Consider the following 20,530-nt stretch of genomic DNA (forward strand, 5'->3'; position numbering starts at 1 on the left):
GAGGGGGGGGGGGACAGCCATCGCCCAGTCGTTCACCAAACGCCACATTTTGATTTTTCACATTTCGATACAACCCAGCAGCCTCACAGATCGACGCGAGCTGAGGATGGCGTGAGAGGAGGCGGGAGGAGCCCTCCGTAGCCCTCTCACCTCCACCACCCCCACCCCACTGGTAGTTCCCAGAGATGGCTCTTTGTCTCTCTCTAAAGCCCAGGAGCCTGGATGTGCCTGGTGCTACAGCTTCTCCTTGTCTCCTGGTCTTCAGATCTGTATTCGACCACACCCCCCCACCCCCCATGATTGGCAGGTGGGGCACAACTCCATGAGAGACGGACTAAAAACACACACACACCACGCTCGCACACACCTGACCCACATTCTATGTTTTGTTTTTTTTGCATACCATGCACACGTTTGGACATCGAGACCTTGGTTCGCATCGTTCTTCAGGGCTCACTCTTAAAACTTCCAGTAGGCCTGTCAAAACAAATGAAAAAAAAAAAATGTAAGAGGTGCACCTTTTTTTGTACATATTTCCTATGTCTTGTAATATAATGTCATGAAGGGTTGTCAAGTCTATTGTCAGGGGTCTCTGTTCTGGACCTAACTCTCCCCCTTGAATCTGAACCAGGTTCCGCTTGAGAGGGTGTAGATGCCTTGACCAAAATGCCTGACACCCTCCCGATGTTCTGTCGGTCGTCAAGGAAGCATTCCAGGGAGCACAGAGATGTTGGGGTGTGGGGTCAAAGTTCAGGGTGATGTGAATGCATTGTTACTGGAGACAGCAGGTTCAACCTGCTGCCACACACACACACACACGGGCTTAACAGTTCAACATGTACATGTGTGTGTGTGTGTTTACATGGTGTCATGGAAGAGAATAAAGATGATTGTTGTAGTGGTATTTTGTGTATGGCACTAACTGTACCTAGTCACGGGGAAAATGTTGGCTTTGATCCGCACAGCGAGAGTATGTCGCGGTGTGTAACCCAGCCAGCGTGTCCACGTGCTGCACCGGGGGGGGGGGGGGCCGGGGGACCAGCAGTAGGTCTGGACTGATCACAGCTCCTGGATCCGGAGGCGCTGAGTAATCAATGATCATCCTCTCCCGCCCCCCCCCCCCCCCCCCCCCCGCCCTCGACACACCTCCTCATCCCCCGCCTCATCCTCTCCCCACTCTGCCCGGTGTGAGTCAGGATATTAGCACATGGAAAAATCGATACCGCACAAGCGAAGGTGAAGCTCTGATTGATCAAGATAAAGATAGTCCCTGACCGATTACCATAACACTCTACGCTACCGTGTGTGCGTACGTGTGTGCGCGCGTGCTTGTTGTGTGTGAGTCAGTCAGGGGCTTGAGTCATTTACAAGTATAAGTGTTAGACACAGATTAGGAATCAGCCTTACTAATCAATGTTATCTCTGACACGAACCCCGACCAGACATTTGGTCACAACAAATCATACTCCACACATCTGGAAATATGCCCATCGAGTTTTAATATAATCTGTAAATGGTGTCGGTGGATTAAATGAAGCTGTAGTTCTCCTTCAGGTCCTCGTGTGTCTCCAGAACTTTCTGTGCCAGGCTCAGGCGTTTGTTGCCTGTGGAGACGAGCAACGGCAAGACAGACACACAGACAGACACACAGACAGACACACAGACAGACACATAGACAGACACAGACAGACACACAGACAGACACATAGACAGACACAGACAGACACACAGACAGACACACAGACAGACACATAGACAGACACAGACAGACACAGACAGACACACAGACAGACACACAGACAGACACATAGACAGACACAGACAGACACACAGACAGACACACAGACAGACACACAGACAGACACACAGACAGACACACAGACAGACACATAGACAGACACAGACAGACACACAGACAGACACACAGACAAATAGACACACAGACAGACACACAGACAGACACACAGACAAATAGACACACAGACAGACACACAGACAGACACACAGTCAGATAGACACACAGACAGACACACAGACAGACACACAGACAGACACAGAGACAAATAGACACACAGACAGACACACAGACAGACACACAGACAAATAGACACACAGACAGACACACAGACAGACACACAGTCAGATAGACACACAGACAGACACACAGACAGACACACAGACAGACACAGACAGACACACAGACAAATAGACACACAGACAGACACACAGTCAGATAGACACACAGACAGACACACAGACAGAAACACAGACAGACACACAGACAGACACACAGACAGACACATAGACAGACACAGACAGACACACAGACAGACACACAGACAGACACACAGTCAGATAGACACACAGTCAGATAGACACACAGACAGACACACAGACAGACACACAGACAGACACAGACAGACACACAGACAGACACACAGACAGACACAGACAGACACACAGACAAATAGACACACAGACAGACACACAGACAGACACACAGTCAGATAGACACACAGACAGAGACACAGACAGACACAGACAGACACACAGACAGACACACAGACAGATAGACACACAGACAGACACAGACAGAGAGACATTTGTCAGGCTGAACCCTCTTCCTCACACATCCAAACACACTGAGGACCTGGTGGATTCACAACCTCGATTTACACTGATTCCACCTGGTGTTCTAGAGGTTAGAGTCGTCTGTATTATGACTATACCGATCGAATATATCCTACCCTACCAGGCCTACCCTGTTACGTTCTACAGTATTGCGACCTTTGACCCTATCGTGGCACATTCAGTCATATATCCTCCATACAGTGTCATCACTGTAGCTGACCCCTGTGATGGATAATACGCACAGGGATCACTCAAACACACACACGCCCACACACATCCTGACTTACTGCACCCTTCCAGTTGTGACTGAACGTCCTTGTGCTGTACCACATCATTGACAGTTTCATGCATGCCACATCAGAAGTGACTTAGCATTGGGAAGGATCTAGTTGCTTAGATCTAGGGGGTTTCAGCCTAAGCTCTGACCAATTAGACGAGAGACATCCCGTGCATAACCAATCCCTTCTATGTGCAGTCTTCAGCAGTGTGTGGTAAGCAGCAACGGTATCAGACCGCCATCTAGTGGCTGAAAACAGTAATGCCCTTGAACGCCAGCGGCGTCGAGCGTCGGTCAGTAACTAACTCGGAGTCGGATGGCTGACCGGTTTAGGAATCGGGCTATTAATCAGAAGGTTGCCGGTTCAATTGCCGGCCGTGCAAAATGACCTTGTGTCCTTGGCCAAGGCACTTCACCCTACTTGCCTCGGGGGGGGGGGAGGGGGGGAGGGGGGAGGGGGGAGGAGGGAATGTCCCTGTACTTACTGTAAGTCGCTCTGGATAAGAGCGTCTGCTAAATGACAAAATGTAAATGTAACTCGAGATAATAGATTCAGAGCCAGTGTGGTTTAATCGGTCAGTCCGAAACGCCGCTCCGTCCGACCTGACACGCGGACGCACTCCTCCTTGTGCCGCTCGTTCCACGCCTTCATCTTGCAGGTCTTGCTGCAATAGAACACCTCGTGGCAGCGGCTGCAGGCCGCCAGGGCCACGCCCACCGAGCGCCCGCACTGGTAGCAGTACTTGAACAGAGACTTCCTGGTTGGGGGAGGAAGAAAGACAGGTATAGGTCGCCGTGCGCGCGCTCACGCTAACGTTAGTTGACTGGGTGGACCGTGAGAGGGTACCTGACGTTCTGCGTTCTGCTGTCTCTCCTATTGGCCAGCCTGAAACGACAAGATGAGAGATTGAGGAAGAGATACATAGAAAGAGAGAGGGAAAGAGAGAGAGGATATAGAACGACATAGACGGGGAAAGTGATAAAGTGGTAAATAGACAGAGCGTGAGAAACTGAGAAAAAAAGAGAGGAGAGAGAGAGAGAGAAGAAAGGGAGAGAGAGGAGAGAGAGAGGAGAAAGGGAGGGGAGAGAGAGAGAGGAGAGAGACAGGATGACAGCACGTGTGTGTAGTGTACACTATGAATCGAGGAGTGTGCAGTGTGTAGTATGTCGTTTGGAGTACACCTGTAGTCTTCGGCCTGTATGGAGTCTGTGCTGGGCTGCTCCTCCATTCTGCCAGCCCTGAACTGGGAGACTGTGACACCTGCTCCAGGATACACAAACACATCCGTTGGACACACACACACACACACACACACACACAAGCAGTGGAGTGTGACAGACGCCAATTAATACACAGACAGTTCGGAAAGGACACACACGCTCACACACACACACATGCTCACACACACACACACGCTCACACACACACACACGCTCACACACACACACACACGATCACACACACACACGCTCACACACACACCTTCCCTGTCGAGGCGTTGGCGCTCCAGCCGCACCACGGCCTGCCTCAGCAGGTCTCCCATCAGGCTGAGCGTCTGCTTGCGGGCATTGTAGGCCTCGCGCTCGCGCGGGTTCAGGGCGTGGTACGGCGTGTGGGCGATGCGCCAGTCCTGGAGGAGGGCAAAGACAGGCTAGCTATTCTGCTTGATCTGGATCAGGGTACTGTATGGACTGTGCTGTACTGTGTAGAGACCCCCAGAGTGGGGTGGAGGTTGTTGACTGCTAGGGGTGGTGGGGTGAGGAGGGGGTGGGCGGGGTGGGTACCTGTTGGAAGGTGTAGTGGGCGTAGTCCACGGCGGTGCCCACGGCTAACCTGCGGCCCTCGCCCACCACCACGGGCATCATGATGTTGGCACCAGCCTTCATCAGCTTCTCCAGCTGAGCGGGTAGACAACAGCACTCAGCTTCCACTTCCTGTGTGTGTTGTGTGTGTGTGTGTGTGTGTGTGTGTGTGTGTGTGTGAGATGTGCTCTGGTGTTGCGTACCAGCTTGGTTCTGTTGCGGGGATGAGCTCCACAGTCGTAGTGGATGTTGGTCATGGCACACAGGGCACTGCCCACCCTGCGGGTGAGGGGTAGGTTTGGGTCTGCCCCCCCTGCCAGCAGCTCATCCAGGGCCTGGTTGGGGGGGGCGACAGGCGACAGATCACAGATGTGTTTTCCGTGTGGGAAAACGGAGGCGGTTCTCCATCAGCTTCTGAGAGCATTTACGGGTATTGTTTATTCTATAAATACCCCCTGCTGTGTTCTTACCAGGTCGTTGCCGCTGGCGATGGCCAGGGAGAGCGGGGAGTGGCCGCTCCAGAGCAGGTTGCTGCTGGCCTTGTGCGACAGGAGCAGAGACACCACCTCTCTGGCGTTCTGAAACACCGCAACGCACAATACAAAACACCACAATCAGATTCTAGCTCTCAGAAACACACAAACAGGATTCGAGTATTTTTTTTTTTTTAAGGGGACTTAACCCAGACAAATGCTGCCCGGTGAGGTGAGGTATCGCTGGACTCACGGTGTAGTCGCAGTCCCTCTGACAGGCCACATGGAGGGCGGTCCTGCCCCCCTCAGCAGGGGGCTCCCTGGAGGTGGAGTGGAAGTACGAGGGGAGGCTGGAGGAGATGACAGACTTGTTCCCAAACCCAGCCAGAGGCTCCACTGTGTTCTGTATGTGTCGGAAAGTGTTATAAAGTGTTGTAAAGTGCTGTAAAAATTTGGTAAGGTATTGACATTTAAGAGAGACTCCAGCATAGATATTCATTCTTCAGTCTGTCTGAGTGTGCTGGTCTGTGCGTTTCTGCCGTCTCCATGCCGACCTTGTCCAGGTGGAAGACCTCGTGTTCGTCCTGGGCTCGGACGTCGGGGTTGGCCACGGCGTGAAGCAGCAGCTCGGTGATCCTGGGACCCTCCACCCCCGGCAACGCCGCGGCGATGTGCAGCGGGTACAGGCCGTTTTGCTGCAACACGCGGGGAGAGAGACGACAGAGACGAGTCTTTGACTGGGTTTGTTTGTCGAGGAGAGAGGGGAGGATTAAAGGGAAGAGTTTGGAGAACTGAGGACAGAGAGAGAGGGAGGGAGGGAGGGAGGGAGGGAGGGAGGGAGCTAGGGAGGGAGGGAGGGAGGGAGGGAGGGAGGGAGGGAGGGAGGGAGGGAGGGAGGGAGGGAGGGAGGGAGGGAGGGAGGGAGGGAGGGAGGGAGGGAGAAGGTGATTGGCTACCTCTGGAGGCAGGGCTATATCAGTGCGTGCTCCACACTCTAAGAGCCTACGAACGCCCTCGATGTCGCCTGCCTTGGTGGCCAGAAACAGGACGGGCATTGGGACCCTGGAGGCATTGGGGTCCGCCCCCCGGTCCAGCAGCAGCGTCATGGTGGCCCAGCGGGCTCTGTGCCTGACCACAGGGTTAGCATCAATAACCTGACCGCTAGCAGCCAACCATGACTGCACACAGCTAACAACGACTATTCGAGCTAGCTACAGCTAGTTACCAGGCAGCTATCTCTGTGTTTGCCATCGAGTTCCTGGTAGAGTCTAACATGTGTTACGTCAGGCCCAGACTCACTCTGTCTTGATCAGCGCCATCTTGCGGACTGTCTCCTGAGGATCGGTATCGACCGACGACACCAGGCCCGTCCGGCTCAAGGCCTCGGCAGTCTGCTGCATCACTTCCTCCGAGACCAGGATGGGGAAACTGGCGACCGAGCGGGCCGAGTTGAAGGTATGCTGCTCGGTCATGCTGACTCCCTGGCTCCCCCCTCCCTCCAGGGACCTGGCCCCCTCCCTCCAGGACACGGAGCCCACAGGCATGACTCCATCCAGAACCTGGACGGCGTTCTCCTCGCTCTCCCCTCCCTCCTCCACTCCCTCCTCCCCTTCCTCCTCACCCGTCTGCCTCATCCCTCGCTCCTCACCCTCCTCTCCGTGCCCCGCCGCCTCGCTCTCCTCCTCGTCCTCTCTTTCGGGATCCTCCTCGTTTTCATCATCTTCACCCTCTCTCTCCTCCCTGTTCTCTCTCTCCTCCCTGTTCTCTCTCCCCTCCCTGTTCTCTCTCTCCTCCCTGTTCTCTCTCTCCTCCCTGTTCTCTCTCTCCTCCCTGTTCTCTCTCTCCTCCCTGTTCTCTCTCCCCTCCCTGTTCTCTCTCTCATCTCCATCCTCCTCCAGTTTCTCTGTCTCCTCTGTCTTCTCCATGACGCTAGTGTCCGGTGAATCCTGGCTATCCTTCTCATATTGGTCACTATAGAAGCTCTGGTCTATCTCTCCGGACCCTTCGCTCTCCGGACCTTTCCCTGGTCCAGGAGCGTCATCATCCTGGCCTGCGGGCTCATCCTCAGCACGGTCCTGGTGGTTGTGGTCATCCGGACTTCTGCCGGCAGCCTGTCGGTCCTGGTGATCCTGTGGTGTTCCGGTCTTGGATCTGGGTTCTGGGGTCTTGTCTCGGAGGGTTCTTCTCTCCACTGGGCAGCCCTGGGTCCAGGACTGCAACTTGTTTACCTGCACGACCAAGAACAGGTTACAGCTGTGCATCACTGCTAGATGACGAGTAGTGAATACATTTACATGTAGTCATTTAGCAGACGCTCTTATCCAGAGCGACTTACAGTAAGTACAGGGACATTCCCCCCGAGGCAAGTAGGGTGAAGTGCCTTGCCCAAGGACACAACGTCATTTGGCTCGGCCGGGAATCGAACTGGCGTTCAGATTACTAGCCCCGATTCCCTAACCGCTCAGCCACCTGACTCCCTGAACACATACAGTGTCTCTACCAGACACTGAAACCGTTTCTGGGAACCGATCTCACGCCAGCATCCATTTGAGTTTGGATCAGGCTCTGTCTCGACGAGCTCTGGAGAGCCGCCCACAGCCAGGCTGACAGGACGCTGGGCTAACCCAGAGACGGGTGTACCTGGGACTTGAGCGGAGGCCTCAGGGGGTCCCTCTCAGCCACTGTGCGGTGCAGCGTCTGGATGGGGTAGTAGAGGATGTGACACACGGCCAGGGCAGACATGCCCTCGCTGTTCAGCTTGTTGACGTCCGCTCCACTGTCCAGCAGCAGGTGAATGACATCCTTGTGGCTGTTCATCTGCACATGTGCACAAGAGCACACACCCGCGCACGCACACACACACACACACGAGTGCAAACAAAATAAATGCATTACATATCCAAAATCGTAAGAAACATCCAATAAGTAAATGTTAATATTACATTATAGATATTAAATGACTGTTTCATCTTTTTGATCGATGCTTCAAATTAAGACTGATGAAGGCTCAAGGCTAAAGGCGTGTGTGTTACCGTGGCAGCGATGAGCGCAGTATGCCCTCGGGCATCGCCCACATCGGGGTGAACCTTCTTGTCTCTCAGGATGTGGTAGACGCTCTGGGGGTTGCCTAGCAACGCCTCCTGAATGAGGCGCTCGGAGCGGACCTCCAGAGGGCCCTTGGGGCCGAAGCGCTCCCTGTTCTCTGATAGGACGGCCTGGACGTCCCAGTCCCGCCCCTCTGCTTCAAACCTGCGGCGGAGGACACACCCACCGTCACACCGTGACAACCTAATCGTTCAAAACAATGACATCTTGAATATAACACCTCATTAATACCATGACCACCTTCAGCGACCATGTCCTCGATTTGGAAGGACTTAAACGTGAGCCACCGGTCAGATGGCTGAGCGGTGAGGGAGTCGGGCTATTAATTAGAAAGTTGTTGGTTCGATTCCCGGCCCCTGCCAAATGACGTTGTGTCCTTGGGCAAGGCACTTCACCCTACTTGCCTCAAGGGTGAATGTCCTTGTACTTACTGTAAGTCGCTCTGGATAAGAGCGTCTGCTAAGTGACTAAATTACGAAATGTGAGGCTGTGTTGAGCAGTGAGAGCCCCTGACCTGTGCTTGTGGATGTGGACCTGCATGCGCCGCTGCAGGGGAAGGGCAGCGATGGCGGCCGGGTCGGTGTCTGGCCCTTCGCAGTTCTCTCCGAAGAACATGTGGTCCAGCTCCCTGCGCAGGCCCCAGGGGATGGGCAGGTGGTCCGAGTCCGTGGAGTAGCCCTCGATGTCTGGGGGTAGAATGAAGCGCTCGTCCCTCAAGAGCTCCTTGTAGGGGAAGAGCAGGGGGTCTGTGCTGGACCCAGCGGGGCCTGGCCAGGGGCCCTGGCACCCCAACAGACCCCCTGCTAAAGCCTTGCTCTGAAATACAATATCATACCATACTGTACTATATCATGCTGTACCCTACCAAACCACACCATACCCTACAACACAGTTTAAGACTTTAATACTTGAGCATGTTTTTCTGAACTTTTCTGTGATCCTGTAGGGTGAAACTTCTCCCACTTGATCAGTACAGTACCGAGAGGCCGTGGTATGGATTCTGGTTCCAGGGGTCTGTCTTGGCGATAGAGCGGGGCATGTAGTGCTCGGGGAAGTCTCGGAGGGTGAAGCCCCCCTCCAGGGAGGTGCACAGGCGGAGGAGCCTCTCTCGGTGCCACAGGCCCACGTCCTGACGGCCGTCGGGGTAGGTCATGACCCCTGGACCGAAGCGCTCGTCGGCACGGTACAAGCCCTGGAGATGTGAGGGACACCAGGAGAAGTACCTCAGAAACACAGCCCCTCCACACGACACCTCTGTCTTCAATTTGTGCACCATTCTACCCTGGAAGTACTTCTACTGGATGTGTCTATATTGGAAGTACTTCCAGAAGTAGGCTGTGATTTAAAAATAAATATTGTAGGGCTAATTATGTTTTTTACCTGGAATGTGGATCCGTCAGGAAAGACTTGCAGCCCATAGCCCTCCTTTCTGTTCAAATAGAACTTCCCAACAAACTTGTGGCCTCCCGGCCAAGTATACGTTCCTTTGCCATGACGATAATCTTTGTAGAATGTGCCCTGGTAAAACTATCCAAGACAACAGACAATTTACAGTAGATTCATACTCTAAATTGCTTGAACAACTGCGAAGTCCACAGGCAAGTGACAACACAATGTTGACTAGACAACAGATGGACCATAATATTAACAGTCTATGAACACCTGTTCCAGTCATGCCCATAGATTACCTCTCCGTTTACCCAGGTGAATGTTCCTGAGCCATGCTTTAAATCTTTGAGAAATTCCCCTTCATATTTGGATCCGTCAGACCATTTCTGAACCCCGGGTCCGTTTCGCTTTGCACATCCATCTTGTCGACCTAGGTAACTTAGTGTGTACTCGTTACCACCTGCCCGTGGTTCACACTCGACAGGAGCTATCGGTGCAACACTTGGAAGTGTTGTCATGATTGTTAGAGCGTATTCTTAGAATAGCCCAAGAAGAGTCTCAACTATTAAACAGTCTGCAGGCTGCATGCATAATTTTGGCAAATAAAAACAAGTCCGCTAGCGTTTCTGTTGTACTCCGCCGTCAGCTTGTCAGTGAAGGTTGCCCTGACAACCAAGAAGGGAAACTTGTATTTAATCATTCACAAACCAGCCCGCACACTGTTTGAGCGCTCCTGGCAATTGTGAAATAAACAGCAAGAAGTTGGCGAAGTTTCTAATAAATCCAGTGGTTTGAACCGCCAGACATGTACAAATAAAGCAGGTATTTTCATTGGTGACTGCCGAGTCTCTAAAGAATGTTTCGAACGCTGACAGCTTTCCCTGACAACTGCGGCGCCCCATGGTGAAAAACTCCCTTACGGAGCATCCATTGCCCTGATTCTGCCAAGACAATCTATGAGGAGCCGTTTAGGAAATAATTCAGACTGTCCTTACTCACGTGAAGTGAAAGGAGAGGAGATGAGAGAGGAGGAGAGGAGAGAGGAGAACAGAGAAGTCGCTCTAGAGTACAGCTCTAGGCTAGAGTACAGCATTATAGAGTCCTCCTTACTGATCAATGATGCAATATTGTGCTTCTTTTTTCTCAACCTTTTAAAAACTTTTTTTGGTACTGTTACATTGAGTTAGAGGCCATGGCTTTAGCAGTGTAATAAAGAGTAAACCGTAATTATTTGGAAAAGGATTATACTTAAGTGTAAGTAGGCTAAGTAGGCTACTGCTTTACATGTCCACTGAAGTGTAACCCTTTGCGCGTGTGTGTGCGCACGCGCCTCATGTTCATGCTGTAATTTGACACCAGTAAAAGATCCATCTCAACGTCATCTCCACTTGAACCCGCCTCCTGTGTTTCTGTAGGTCCTTCATGTAAAATTAATTACTCTGAGAAGCAAAGTATCGCTCTATCATCCTGGTTGATCCACAGTTTCAAACAAAAACTAAACCTGCACAATTATTTCCTGTGGTGAACCAAGCCGTTTTGGTATCTGAATTGCAGCACCAAAATGGTTTACGGATATATATTTTACTCAGTGCACGACCCCCCCCCCCCCCCCCCCCTCAACACACACACACATAGTAAACATACTTTCCGTGCCTATCTTTGCTTGGCTTTTGGTCCCTAGAATAAAGTTCAGATTGCACAAAAATCATTGGAAAGAGTCAACAGTCAGATTTTGTGTGTGTGAGAGAGAGAGAGAGAGAGAGAGAGTAAACAAAGTTTTCTTTTTTGCATGCCAAAAAGGGAACACAGACAAACAGACAAAGAAACCAAAAGGTGAGCAGAAAGAACAGGGGAGGCAGACAGACTGAGACAAAACAAGACAAAATGATCATCATAGGAAACAACCTCTGCCTCCCTTCCTCCTCCACCATCCAGGAGCTGTTCTCTGTCGCCAGGGAGGGAGGCATCATCCCTGACATCTCCCTGGATGACACCCTGACCTCCTTCCTCTCCCTGGACTCCTCCTCTGCCCTGAACCACCAGTACTCCTCCCTCCAGCAGAGCCTGTCTGCCAGCCAGCTGGAAACCTTCAGCCAGGGCCTGACGTCTGCCTTCGGGGGCAGCACCAAGGTAACCTACGGAGGGGTGGGTGTGGTGGCTTTGTCCCTGTCTGTGCTCCTGGATGTCCTGGCCCACCGGGTCAAACACCAGGGAGGCGGAGGCAGCGCCGCAACCATCGACCACGTCCAGAGGGTCTCGGGAATCCGTAACTCCTCCAGGATCGGCTCCATCATCGGCAGCTACCTCCAGCAGGTGCCGGGCCTCGCCAACAACACGGAGAAGATGTCGGAAATGACGGAGCTCTACGACCAGGGGCTCAAGTACGAGCTGCTCGACCACTACGAGAGGATGACCAAGAAGAAGCGGATGGGCTCGGTTGCCATGAGGCAGTGGCTGGCCGGGGCTGCGTTCCACCTGCACCTCAGGGTCCACCAGATCCGGCTGGGGTCGGTGCCTCGCGGCTCAGCAGAGTCGCTGCGTCTCTCCTATAGGACGGGCTTCTCTCACCTGGTTCAGGGCTACACCGCCTACCTGCGCAGGAACGCCCTGGAGATGGCCCCGAAACGAGCAGCCAGCAGAGGCACAGGCCAGGCACTAGGACCCAGCGGAAACAGCGGACAGTCCGAATCCAGCGGAGCATCGGGACCTGTACTGGAACCCAGAGGAACAATTGGACCAGCACTAGGACCCAGAGCAGAGTTGGGGCTAGTTGGGTCCAGGTTGGGGCTGCTGGTGTTGGAGCCGTTAAGGAACGTGTCCCATAGTGTGCGGCATCGTCCTTGTGAGTCCCCAGCCATAGCGGACGCCCTAGTCACACGCATCATAGCCGCTCAGGACCTGGAACAGATACGAGACTTTTTCCACCACAGCGAGAAGTACTTTGACAGGCTCCTCTCACAACAGGAAGGCTTTGAGTTGAAGCAGTGATTGGAGCGGATAAATGACCTACTGATTTAACAAGGATAGATTTTTGACTGTGGTTACTTTTAATGCAGTGGATGGTGATGAAGGTGCATTCTAGTTGTTTCACCTTACACACAACACAGAATGTGGTTATATTGTAATAAACATCTATCCATATATGAGGAAATCATTCAAAGTGTGTACGTGTATTTGTGTGTCTATATGTTTGAGTGTGCATGGGTTTGTTTGTTTGTTTGTGTGTGTGTGTGTGTGTGTGTGTGTGTGAATGGTGCAACGCTGTACTCTGTGTTCCAGCACGTCCCTCGAGGAGAGAAGGAGATGTGAGTCTGCCATCTACTGGAGCAGCTGTGTCATACTTTGCGTGTGTGTGTTTGTGTGTGTGTGTGTGTGGAGAGTAGGTGAGTCAGAAAGGGGGACAGAGTAGAGAATCCAATGATTACACATAATCAGCCATTATGTCAGACTGTCTAGACTGCTTCACAGTTTCTCACGAGTCATTTATTTCACTTCTACATGAGAGGTGGCTAGCGCTGGCTATCAAATATTGTCTGTCACCCAATAAAACATGTTAATACTGTAGCCGACATTAATTGTTTTCATATCAGATACACCACACGATTATGACAAATTGTGTTGGTATACAAATAAGTATTTGACTCTCCACCAAGCAGAGCTAACAAAGATTTACGACCATGTTCAATCAAAAGTGTAAATCTGACAGGAAGGCCCTAAATATTATAGATTCTGTCACGTATCCGCGATATAATTCACTCTCATATTAGGTCGGATAGCAAATCAGTATGTCATAACCGGTTGTTGATTTGCCATATAACATCGTGACAAGCAAATATTAAAGATAGTGAACTTCATGGATTTATTTGACAACATAAACCATAAGCATTAGACAAATCCGATCATGATATCTCTCTCTTATAAAAACCTACATTTAATGCAAACACCCGCAGAATCCACGTCCATGCAATGCCAACCACAAGCCACTAGTCGTCGCTGCTCCCATGCAGGTGGTGAATTCCCGACCAGAGGGACTGTAGGTATGGGACTGTTGCGATGGATTTGAGGTCTGCTATCTACTATTTGTGATTGGACACGAGGTGTTAAAGGGGTGTGAGAAGCGGCTTGGAGGAGGAGGGGAGGGGGGGTGCACTGTCCGTCTGGCATCCCGTGTGCTTCTCTTCTCTTACTCCCGACATAGGCTACCTCCAGTCTCCAGCCGAAGCTTTCCATATTGCGCACAGGACGGATTGAGATGTGACTCAAAATACGCACGACTGGAATACGATTCTGAGGCAGTTGGAGGATTATAACCTCTTTGTAAATGCAAATGGCAGTGAAGAGGCAGCGCGGCTTTGCCATGCCAGCGGAATTCCTTCTGATTCTGTGCGTGCTAACCACGGTTTACGCAGTGGAAGGTAAATATGGGACTTATTTTGATTGGGGGTGGTCACGCAGCTGTGTATAACGAGTGTAGGCTCGTTATTAAGTAAGTAATTGTAAGTTAAACAATGAGCGAACGAACACATTATGTTTTAATTAAGCTTTTAACTAAACGTTTGAGCTGTAAAACTGGGCAGTTCGCACCAGTCCTCTTGAGGGTTGCGGGTGCGGCAGCGGGTGTAATACCGGGGTGACGGACCGGCCAGATGCTCTTGTCTGGTGGCGATGACCCCTCTACACGTAGAGTTGCTCGTGCCCCACAGCTCTGTAAAACATCAGTTTCATTACTTTTTTTTCTATTTGATAATTGATTGGATCTGTCCAGTCCTAGATGATGAATCGTTTCACATGGCGTCTGTAGAATCGTGTTCTTAATATGCTCACCATATGTTGACATCTGACTGCATTGCTACACCGAAAATATATGATGATGAAAGCTTGTGAAACCTATACATATTGAATTCGGCACAGGAAGGTAATACAGTATCGATTCTGATGATGTTCTGGTTCTGAGAGTAGGTCCAGGTTATATAAAGGGGAAAAAAACATTTGCCATATATTCACTTTTTTTTCTTTTTCAAGCCCCACCTTCCCAGTTGCCAATAACAATGTTTGTGTGTGTGTGTGTGTGTGTGTGACTGTAACGTTGACTTCAGGGATCCTTCAGAATGACCTGCCCTCCTTGCAACTGTTAACTAATTGAAAGCAGCTTCTGTTTCAGGCAGATGACTGCCTAATGAACTGGCTGATTAAGTCATTAAAGTGGCTCTTGTTTATGCCAAGCAACTTTATAGTCGTGATTGGAGCCCTGTTGTTTAGATAAAGCTAGCTACCCACAGGCAGGCAACTTGCATTGTTTCAGTCACAGCTTTGCCTATCCTGTTTGAATGCCTGATTCCATTTGAGAGCTAATTTACTGGGTGTCTTAAGGGTGCCTTCACATGCTGGATGAGGACCACAAAAAAAGCAAAAGAGTCAAGTACGCTCGTCCAATCAGCAGTGTGTTTGAATTCATCTTCTCCGTGCCGTCTCTCTTCTTTTCTCCTGTCATGTGCTGTCCTCACACCGCCCCCCTCCCCCCCCCCCCCCCGACGTTTCTCTTTCACTTTCCTCTCTGTTGTTCCCCGCGGTGACGATCCGCCTGTGACCTCAAATCTTCACTCGCCCCTGCTCTTCCCTCCCTCCCTCCCTCCCTCCCTCCCTCCCTCCCTCCCTCCCTCCCTCCCTCCCTCCCTCCCTCCCTCCCTCCCTCCCTCCCTCCCTCCCTCCCTCCCTCCCTCCCTCCCTCCCTCGCTCCCTCTCTCTCTCTCTCTCTCTCTCTCTCTCTCTCTCTCTCTCTCTCTCTCTCTCTCTCTCTCTCTCTCTCTCTCTCTCTCTCTCTCTCTCTCTCTCTCTCTCTCTCTCTCTCTCTCTCTCCTTCCCTTTGATGATGCTTGAAGAGACAAAGCCTGTCGGCAATCAAGGAAGTGAGATGATTAACAGCAGACAGGTGACCTGGTAGACAGGTAGAAAGTGGCCTGCCGGCAGGTGTTGCCGCTAACGCAGCCTGGGTATGAAGGTAGGAGGGGGAGGCAGAGTTGCCGGGGATGTGGCAGAAGTAGGACTGGTGTTGGCAGGCTGTTACTGGACTGTATGGTTAGCTGGGCCCGCCTCACTGTTGCCTTTGGCCTTTCTGCTTGTGGACAGCATGGGTTCCTCCATCACGCCATTCTATTTTGGTCTCTTCCCCAGAGGTACCCCCCCCCCCACACACACGCATGCACGCCGTAGCATGCACACATGCAATTTCACACACACGCAAACACGCACACACTTCCAGATAGGGGCACCTTCTCCTTTTGCTTCCCACGCTAGTCCTGTTCAGCAAAGGTCAAATGTTGTCGTTGTCTGGATCCATGTGTGTTTGGTGCATTTGGTGTGTTTGTGTGTGTGCATGTGTGGTTGAGTGGAGAATGTTTTAAACATGTCAGCATTGACAGTCAACCTGTTACTCTGCTCTGGGGCAGAATCCTATCTGTTACTCTAGTCTAGGGACATAATCCTATCTGTTACTCTGGTCTAGGGCAGAATCCTATCTGTTCCTCTGGTCTGGGGCAGAATCCTATCTGTTACTCTAGTCTAGGGACATAATCCTATCTGTTACTCTGGTCTAGGGCAGAATCCTATCTGTTCCTCTGGTCTGGGGCAGAATCCTATCTGTTACTCTAGTCTAGGGACATAATCCTATCTGTTACTCTGGTCTAGGGCAGAATCCTATCTGTTACTCTGGTCTGGGGCAGAATTCTATCTATTACTCTGGTTTGGGGCAGAATCCTATCTGTTACTCTGGTCTGGGGCAGACCCTGCATTGTCTGACCCAGAAGGATAAAGCAGGGTGGGAAATGAAAGGAAGGGAAGTGACAAACCAGAAGGAAACAGGAAGTGAGGCGAGACTGACAGACAGGCAACAGAGGGCAGAAAGTAAGAACGACCTTGCACCTGCCGTCCTCACACAGCGCCTCAGAGTCCTGGCAGCTGAGTTTGAGGTTCGAGTGAAAACAGAGCATTTCTCAGGTAATTAGGTATTGATTCGTACAAAGCAGGAATGCTAAAAAGCCCCGCCTCGCACACACACACACACACACACACACACACACACACAGCTCATCTCTCTGTCCCTCTCCCTTTCTCTCTCTTCCTATCTCTCTCTTTGTGCTCCATGGCTGGGTGGAGATACAGAGAAAGGTGGAGACAGAGAAAACGAAGATCAAACGTTTTACATTGCTGAAAAAAATACATAATCTGTCATGACAGAACTCCAAACAAAAACATCGAAATCAAGCGTTCCTGCTGGGACGGAAAGGACAAACTCACACGTGGAATGTTCCCTGTGCTGCTCCCAGACTGGCCGGTCACGTTATGGATGGGCCATCACATGGAGACGACGTGAGGATGTGACAGTCAGTGGGAGTCCGTAGCGCTGGAGGACAGGTCGACGGGATGCGTTTACCTTGTCATCGTTGATATCTGAACGCTGGGATAATCGCCAGGCCCCTCAGGGAGACGTGTCACAGTCACCGTGACGACAGATTGACAGATGTGGGTGTGGTGACCCCCTCGGCACACACACACACACACACACACACACACACACTGACCACATTCATACTGTATGCAACACACACAGACACACTTCCTCAGTAAAGTAAAGTAACACACTCACTGAGTAAACTAAATGCATGCAAACATACATACATATGCAGTACCCACACACGCTGACTGACCGTGCAGAAGAAACTGTCAGCTCATGTATAAAACATGTTCATTATGTTCATATCATTACTCATGCACCTGACAGTTGACCTCATCAAGGGCACAGCTTCCAGCCTGTAATTATATCTGACATTAAGTCACGGAGGAGGAAGAGAGGTCAGGGCTAAGAAAAGACCTGGGTTTTAATAAGTGCTGTTGGACTCGGAACCAGGACGAATGGCAACACAGACCGACCACCTGACCGACCACCAGACAGCCGCCTGTCTGACCCTGCAGGCCCATCACAGCGATTGGAGAGCTTTAATTGCCGATGCAGAAATACCAAAAGTCAAACTAAAGCAAGTCCCCTGGTGCATTTAACTCCTCACAACCCTTCCTCTGCGGGTATATCTGATAGCTTTGGTTGCCCGAGCGGAACGGTTTTGATCGGAGAACAAAAGAGAAAAAGGGTCATTTTGAAAGAAACTCTTTGTGCCTGGCTGTCGCGGGCTTTCCCTCCCCTGCTCGGTTTCATTCAGAGTATTGATATGCAGGGGTGGCGCGCCCAGCCAACTGTCACCGGTCTGATTCACAGCGGGCCCCGTTGACGGCCCTTTTAGGAAAGAGTCTAAGCAGGATCATAATGGAATACTAATGTAAAACAAGACACCGTTAATGTTCATTTGAGCTGTCATGTTCTCATTGGGTTCTGCACGCTTTCATGGCATTCTTTTTTTCTTCAGTTTATATAGTATGCAAATGTAAGGACTGAGGTTTTTTGCCTTGTCCTTCAGCAATACCACTCAGCCTTATGTTCTATTCTGGTCTATTCTTTTCTGGAGGATATGATGGGGAACAGCATTAGGTAACATAATGGGGCATTATTTGTCTGCTGTTTAAGAGCAGGCACTGTGCCAGAGTACTCGGGGTCCTGCTGTAGGCATATGGCTCCTCTAAGCAGCCATGATGGATGTTCCAGGAGGGTCATCATCTTACCAGGGAGGGAGTCCGAGAGAGAGGGGGAGAGAGAGAGGAATAGAGAGAGAGAGAGAGAGAGAGAGAGAGAGAGAGAGAGAAGATGAGTGAGATACACAGGGACAGAGAGGAGAGAGAGGGGGCGAGAGTAAAGAGAGCGTTTGGGCGGGGTAGGGGGGGAGAGAAAGAGGGGTGTGTGAGAGCTTGTGAGAAAGATGCAGAGAAACAGAAGTAGAATGAGAGGTATAGGGAAATATGGGCACAAATTATCATGGAATTTATTTTGTGAGGCGAACAGAAGTATATTTAATATGACTATTACTCAGTTTTCCAAACCTCACACGAGGAATAGAGGACAAAGACAGGTGTGTGTGTGTGTGTGTGTGTGTGTGTGTGTGGGGGGGGTGGGTTAGAGTGACAGTGTTGCCTCATCAACACTTATTTCCTCAAAACATGAACTTCTTTCGTGAGGTTGTCTTCCCAGCTTTTTTTTTGTTGCATATGACACATTTACATTTTTTACAGAGTCTTTCAAAAAGGTTTTGGTTTTCTGTCACTCCTCCTGGGATGGCTGAGCAGGAGTGTGCAGTGTGAGTGCCGGAGTTGGCCTCGCCGCTAGTTAGCGGCTCTGGCTGCGATAGTCATTATGACGGAGGTGTTGATGTCGGGCCAAACCATCGCTGTCCAGGTTCATTATCTTGCTCATTAGCGAACGGACCGACGCACTGCAGAGTCACGGCGCGGGAGAAACATTGGAAGGCTGATCTAAATACAAAAATAAGGGGAAATATTTGATTCTCTCTCTCCCTCTCTCTTTGTCTGTCTCTATCTTTTGACCCTCTCTTTTCTCAACACCCTATCGTGTTTGATTGATAGACTCCGGAAACAGTGAATGTTCAGGCCCTCCTTCAAAAAGCTCTATAAACGCCCCCTCACTGGTTCATTGGCTCCCAACGGGGCATTTTAAGCACCGACGACTTCTGTTAGACCGTCTGTCATTGCTGATGACAACGTGACGATTTCAACTGTCTTACAATTCTTAGCGGTAGTGCGTTTGTGCGTTTACGGGTGCGTATGTGCGTGTGTGTGTGTGTGTGTGTGTGTGTGTGTTTGTGCAGGTGTAAATCAGAGGCCTGTCTCTGGCAGCGGGCCCAACCCTCCTGATCCACTCAGATGAGAGGAGATGGGCTCTTCAGCCAGCCAGACCATTCACTAGATATACAGCCTTCCCTGACATCATCACACACCAGGCAGCACCTCCTAGACACCAACATGAGCTTTCTGTTCAGTCACATGCAGGCAGGCAGGCAGGCACACACACACACACACACGCACACATACATTCACCTATAGAGAATAACAAAGACAGATAGGGAGGAACACAGTATGGAATTCTCAGTTTCTCCAGAGGATTACTGGAGATCAAAGTAATTACTTCAGAAACCAGAAAGCAATTTACTTGTCGTGGCCCCCCAAAAAAATCCAGTTGTGTTGCTTCTCTACCTGGCCCCCCCCCCCCCCCCGACTCTCATTAAGATATGGCCGCACCGAGGGAGCTCTCCACAACGAGAGGTAATCTCTGCTACACTCTGGGCAGCGGGAGAGGAGGGCAGGGACAAAGTAATAGCATTTAAGAGGAGCGAGGAGAAAATGAACAGAGATTGAATTTATACCAGGAGCTATTAAAAGGAGCCTCGCGCCGGAGTCTGAGGTGGAGAAGACGGAGGCCTGCAGGGAAACGGTCGGGGAAGCGACGGACGGAGGCATGGGTGGAGCTGAAGGAGAGAGATAACAGGGTCAGGGGGAATGGAAGAGAAGATAGATACGTGAGGTAAACCGCAGCAAATCAGAGCTTTTTTTTTTCTTTTTTTCTACACTTTAAGGTTTAACGTGTTGGAGAGTGCCCATGCGGCGTTTAAAACGCTGAACGGCGTGCACGTGCGGGAGTGCACGTGGGAGAGTGCCCGTGTGTGGAGGAAGTCTAGCTGTCTGCGGTTTTGTAGATGTTTCGGATAATCTGTGTGGCGGTGGGGATGGTGCAGTGTGTGGGCTGAGGGTTATTATAGAAAAACCGTGTGTGTGTGTGTTTGTGCGTGTTTGTGTGTGTGTGTTTTGCTGCAGTGCAGTCCTTTTTGCCCCCCCCCCCCCCCCAGAAGCCAGTCCTCAGGAGCGAAGAACTCTCTGTGAGACACAAAGTCAAGTGTGT

At 51.0% G+C, this 20,530-nt stretch overlaps 2 protein-coding genes across 4 annotated transcripts; one reads left to right on the forward strand and one right to left on the reverse strand.

The window, feature by feature from the left end:
- Window positions 1-1,478: 1,478 nt before the first annotated feature.
- ankmy1 (ankyrin repeat and MYND domain containing 1) lies at window positions 1,479-10,718 on the reverse strand. Of its 3 annotated transcripts, XM_084675879.1 has the most exons (18): window positions 9,978-10,709; window positions 9,670-9,816; window positions 9,269-9,481; window positions 8,804-9,105; window positions 8,217-8,433; window positions 7,825-8,001; window positions 6,484-7,412; window positions 6,141-6,312; window positions 5,739-5,879; window positions 5,438-5,587; window positions 5,182-5,289; window positions 4,915-5,046; window positions 4,694-4,807; window positions 4,392-4,539; window positions 4,091-4,169; window positions 3,756-3,794; window positions 3,512-3,666; window positions 1,479-1,604 (listed from the first exon to the last, which is right to left on the reverse strand). In XM_084675879.1, the coding sequence occupies exons 1-18, from the start codon at window positions 10,194-10,196 to the stop codon at window positions 1,528-1,530; spliced, it is 3,519 nt and encodes a 1,172-aa protein (XP_084532005.1). In that variant the 5' UTR covers window positions 10,197-10,709; the 3' UTR covers window positions 1,479-1,527. The 3 variants fall into 3 exon arrangements, with proteins under 3 accessions (XP_084532005.1, XP_084532003.1, XP_084532002.1); XM_084675877.1 differs by having other exon boundaries at window positions 3,756-4,169; window positions 6,141-6,306; window positions 9,978-10,718; XM_084675876.1 differs by having other exon boundaries at window positions 3,756-4,169; window positions 9,978-10,716.
- A 763-nt stretch (window positions 10,719-11,481) lies between these two features.
- Window positions 11,482-12,838, forward strand: LOC146254440 (uncharacterized). The gene has a single exon (XM_084676171.1). The coding sequence runs from the start codon at window positions 11,563-11,565 to the stop codon at window positions 12,664-12,666; it is 1,104 nt and encodes a 367-aa protein (XP_084532297.1). The 5' UTR covers window positions 11,482-11,562; the 3' UTR covers window positions 12,667-12,838.
- The last annotated feature ends 7,692 nt before the right edge of the window (window positions 12,839-20,530 follow it).

This window comes from Hypomesus nipponensis, chromosome 16 (genome assembly GCF_054491055.1).
Source record: "Hypomesus nipponensis isolate SF chromosome 16, ASM5449105v1, whole genome shotgun sequence".
Classification (NCBI taxonomy): domain Eukaryota; kingdom Metazoa; phylum Chordata; class Actinopteri; order Osmeriformes; family Osmeridae; genus Hypomesus; species Hypomesus nipponensis.